At 43.9% G+C, this 3201-nt stretch overlaps 1 protein-coding gene across 1 annotated transcript; it reads left to right on the top strand.

Annotated features, from left to right (window-relative positions):
• On the top strand, window positions 1–1305 carry LOC133901921 (gibberellin-regulated protein 6-like). Its single transcript, XM_062343457.1, has 4 exons — window positions 1–327; window positions 429–482; window positions 594–621; window positions 1037–1305. The coding sequence occupies exons 1-4, from the start codon at window positions 253–255 to the stop codon at window positions 1216–1218; spliced, it is 339 nt and encodes a 112-aa protein (XP_062199441.1). The 5' UTR covers window positions 1–252; the 3' UTR covers window positions 1219–1305.
• The last annotated feature ends 1896 nt before the right edge of the window (window positions 1306–3201 follow it).

The following is a 3201-nucleotide window of genomic DNA, read 5'->3' as shown; positions in this document are numbered from 1 at the left end:
CATTCCTTTTGACGCATGTCGGTGTGATGCCCTGTACTCTGCACTGCAGCTCGCTCCCTCCAACCTACCTTCTTCAAGGGTAAAATAGAGCAGCGACTGCATCTCGAAGAAGATGGGATCCACAGCTAGCTTAGCCTATAATTATGTCCGCATCTTCCATTCTCACTCCTCGTCACAGACAGGAGTCCTGCTGCTTTGCTTGACTCAACATCGCACGCATACTAGTGTGATCTCCTCTGGGGCCTTTGCGAAATGGAGCCTGCCGGTAGGCTGCTTGTCCTCCTCGCCGTCGCTGGTCTCCTTGTCATCTCCATGGCCGAGCACGAGGTGAGATATAGCTCATGTTTAGTCGAGCGATTTGGAGCATGGCTTCCCCCAAGTTGTTTAGTCCGCTCTGGTAGCTTATCCGGTTCTTGCGTTTGAATCAGGTGCTGGCCAGGGGAACCGAGGAGCACGACGACAACGTGTACCAAGTGAGCAAGGTCTGCTTGCTGCTGATCACATTTTCAGTTCCCTTTTCGCGGTTTTGAAATTTCATGGCTTTAGCTCTGTCGCTGATGCGTGCTCTTGCGAACCATTCTCTCGTTTTTCAGGGAGGGCAGGGCAGTCTACAGAGCTACCGTAAGTCACCTTTCCTGATCGTATACCATTCTGTTCCGCTTTTTGCTGTCTCTTGAACGTTTTCGACCACCTAGTCACAAAACCAATTCTACAGATTAAAACAGAAGGAAATGGACATTTTAATGTGCTCATGTTCTAGATGTCTGTCTAGGTTACTTGGAGTGAGCATCTCAAAACTTAAACTGTTCACATGGTGGACCAGCGGCACATGTGGTCTACCAAGTACAGATCCTTCAGAACCAGAGTACATCGTGCAATTGCATCTAGTCCATGGATCAGCAGTATATATTAACCCACCAATGAACATGCAAATGCATGCTAGACCTACACAGTTTGATGGTTAACTAGCTGATGATACATGCTGACATGCTGTGACTTTGTGTGATGGATGGATGGCTTTGTTGCATGCATGCAGAGTGCTCGCCGCAGTGCGCGCGGCGGTGCGCGAACACGCAGTTCAAGAAGCCGTGCCTCTTCTTCTGCAACAAGTGCTGCAACGCCTGCCTGTGCGTGCCGTCGGGCTACTACGGCAACAAGGCCGAGTGCCCCTGCTACAACAACTGGAAGACCAAGCGCGGCGGGCCCAAGTGCCCGTGAACCTGCGGCTGTTTGTAAACTCTGCATCGTATTATGAACCACTCGATCCAATTGCGAAATTCTGAAAAGGGGTTCTAAAATTTGGAACATGCCGGTGCATTTTCGGTTGGAAATAATGGTTCTTTCAGATTTAATTTAATTTCTGATATAATATGAATGTGAATGGATGCAGATGATGAATTATCGACTAGTTCGGATGAGCCCTGATTAGAGTAGAATCGACTAGAATTCGACTAACACAAATCAGCCTCAACTAGATACTCGAGAAGTATCTTGACTAGTTCACTCGAGAAATGCATCGACTAAAATACTCGAGCAATATATTGACTAGTTCACTCGATTAAACACTCGAGTAGGATTGCAATGTATAACCCGATGTCAACGTGAGATGGAGAAGCTCTCGTAATATCGATGCAGTAGGCGATGACGAAGATAAATAGTCAAAGTTGATCTCAATGTAGCAGACGACAACGACAATGGTAATGTAGACGAAGTAGCACACAATGATATAGAGGAAGCAGATCGTGAGCAGTTGCGACGAGCGTTTCTCAAAAAACTTATTCGCCCTCTCTCGGTGTAGGATCCCAAGAGCGACAGGTTTTGAAGACCTACTCTCCCGTTCGTCGGTGCACGCCGGCGCAACAAGATGGAGTAGATTACGTGTGACAGCGCAACAGAGAGAAATTGGTAAAATCCTAATTGTAAATATGCAACTCACGTCTCTCCTTTGTATGGCGGCTGACAAATATATATAGTGGGAGAGTCGTGTGGTTAAGATGCACCATGATCGGAGACGGTTACGCCGATCGAAGTCTTGACTGACACGATTTTCATATATTTATCTATTTACCCATACAGCAAAAAAGAATAAACCGCAAAAGGAAGCTAAACCTGCGCAAGCAACTAGATCTGATTTCGACGGACGATTCACATAGTTGTCGCATACCCGCGCCCTCCGCCCCGGTCAAGGCCCGACGCGACGCAGTGAGCGAGCATATGCGTATGTTCTTCTAATCTTCTCATCCACACATACTAAATGAGTGGATGAGAGAAACCCTTTTAGGTTGGTCTTCATTCATATCCATTAGAAATATGAGACTAAAAAAACACATCTCCCTCACATGGTTGAGCCTTTGAGATTTATTTAGAATTACATAAATATAATAAAAAAACTCATATATTCTAACATTTTTCTGGTTGTAAAATCTCTACTATATAAAACACGAGTTGGTTCTCGTATCACATATTCTCTGTACTCTCCTCCTATATAATAAAATCCTTAAAATCCAAATAATTCACTCACTTTTGCCATATATTTTTATCCTATAGTCTCACTGCCTCGTTACCGGCTATGCATATAAGACCAATTTTACTAATGAAAATACATAATGAACTTAGGAAAAAATTAGTGGATAATCTCTTTCTTATTTTTTGGATCTCATCTGAAATTAAACTACACATCACTCCCGACGTATTCATTCGACGATACTCTCGTGACATATTTATATTTTTATTATCTTAATATTATCATATTTAATATTTATATTTTTATTGAAACGATAATTCGTATGTGGACAGACATGGGGTCCGTTAAATTCGCATTGGAAAACTTTTTTTTTATCTGGATAGACATCGGAGATCCGTTCGGCCATCGGTCCAGCTCGAGAAAGGCCCGCATCAGTTGGCCCATGAACGTCAGTTGGCCTGTGACAGCCCACGACGCACACTGGTGGCCGGCTCTCAATTAGCATGTTGATGGCAAAAATCTGCCTGACAACCCAAGACCTCGCGGGAGGTCGCAAGTAACAGATCTTTCCAGCGAAATGTACTAGACTATTTACGAGCAAATTAATAAAGATGATAAAGTAGTTAAACTGAACTAAATCTTACAAACAAAAGAGCGATTCAAGACTATTGATTTTTGTGTGTCTTTTTGAATCGGCCATCCCCTGTATATACACACGGCACCTGGTCTTTGCTTGT

The sequence above is a fragment of the Phragmites australis genome, chromosome 20, assembly GCF_958298935.1.
Source record: "Phragmites australis chromosome 20, lpPhrAust1.1, whole genome shotgun sequence".
NCBI lineage: Eukaryota > Viridiplantae > Streptophyta > Magnoliopsida > Poales > Poaceae > Phragmites > Phragmites australis.
The sequence above is the reverse complement of the archived record's forward strand: the minus strand, read 5'-3'. Positions and strand labels throughout refer to the sequence as shown.

What these genes read in the sequence shown, in the direction of transcription:
- LOC133901921 (XM_062343457.1), top strand. Translation starts at nt 253, where the DNA reads ATGGAGCCTGCCGGTAGGCTGCTTGTCCTCCTCGCCGTCGCTGGTCTC. An exon ending in TCTCCATGGCCGAGCACGAG is followed by an intron (nt 328 to 428) that starts GTGAGATATAGC and finishes CGTTTGAATCAG; the next exon opens with GTGCTGGCCAGGGGAACCGA. An exon ending in GGGCAGTCTACAGAGCTACC is followed by an intron (nt 622 to 1,036) that starts GTAAGTCACCTT and finishes GCATGCATGCAG; the next exon opens with AGTGCTCGCCGCAGTGCGCG.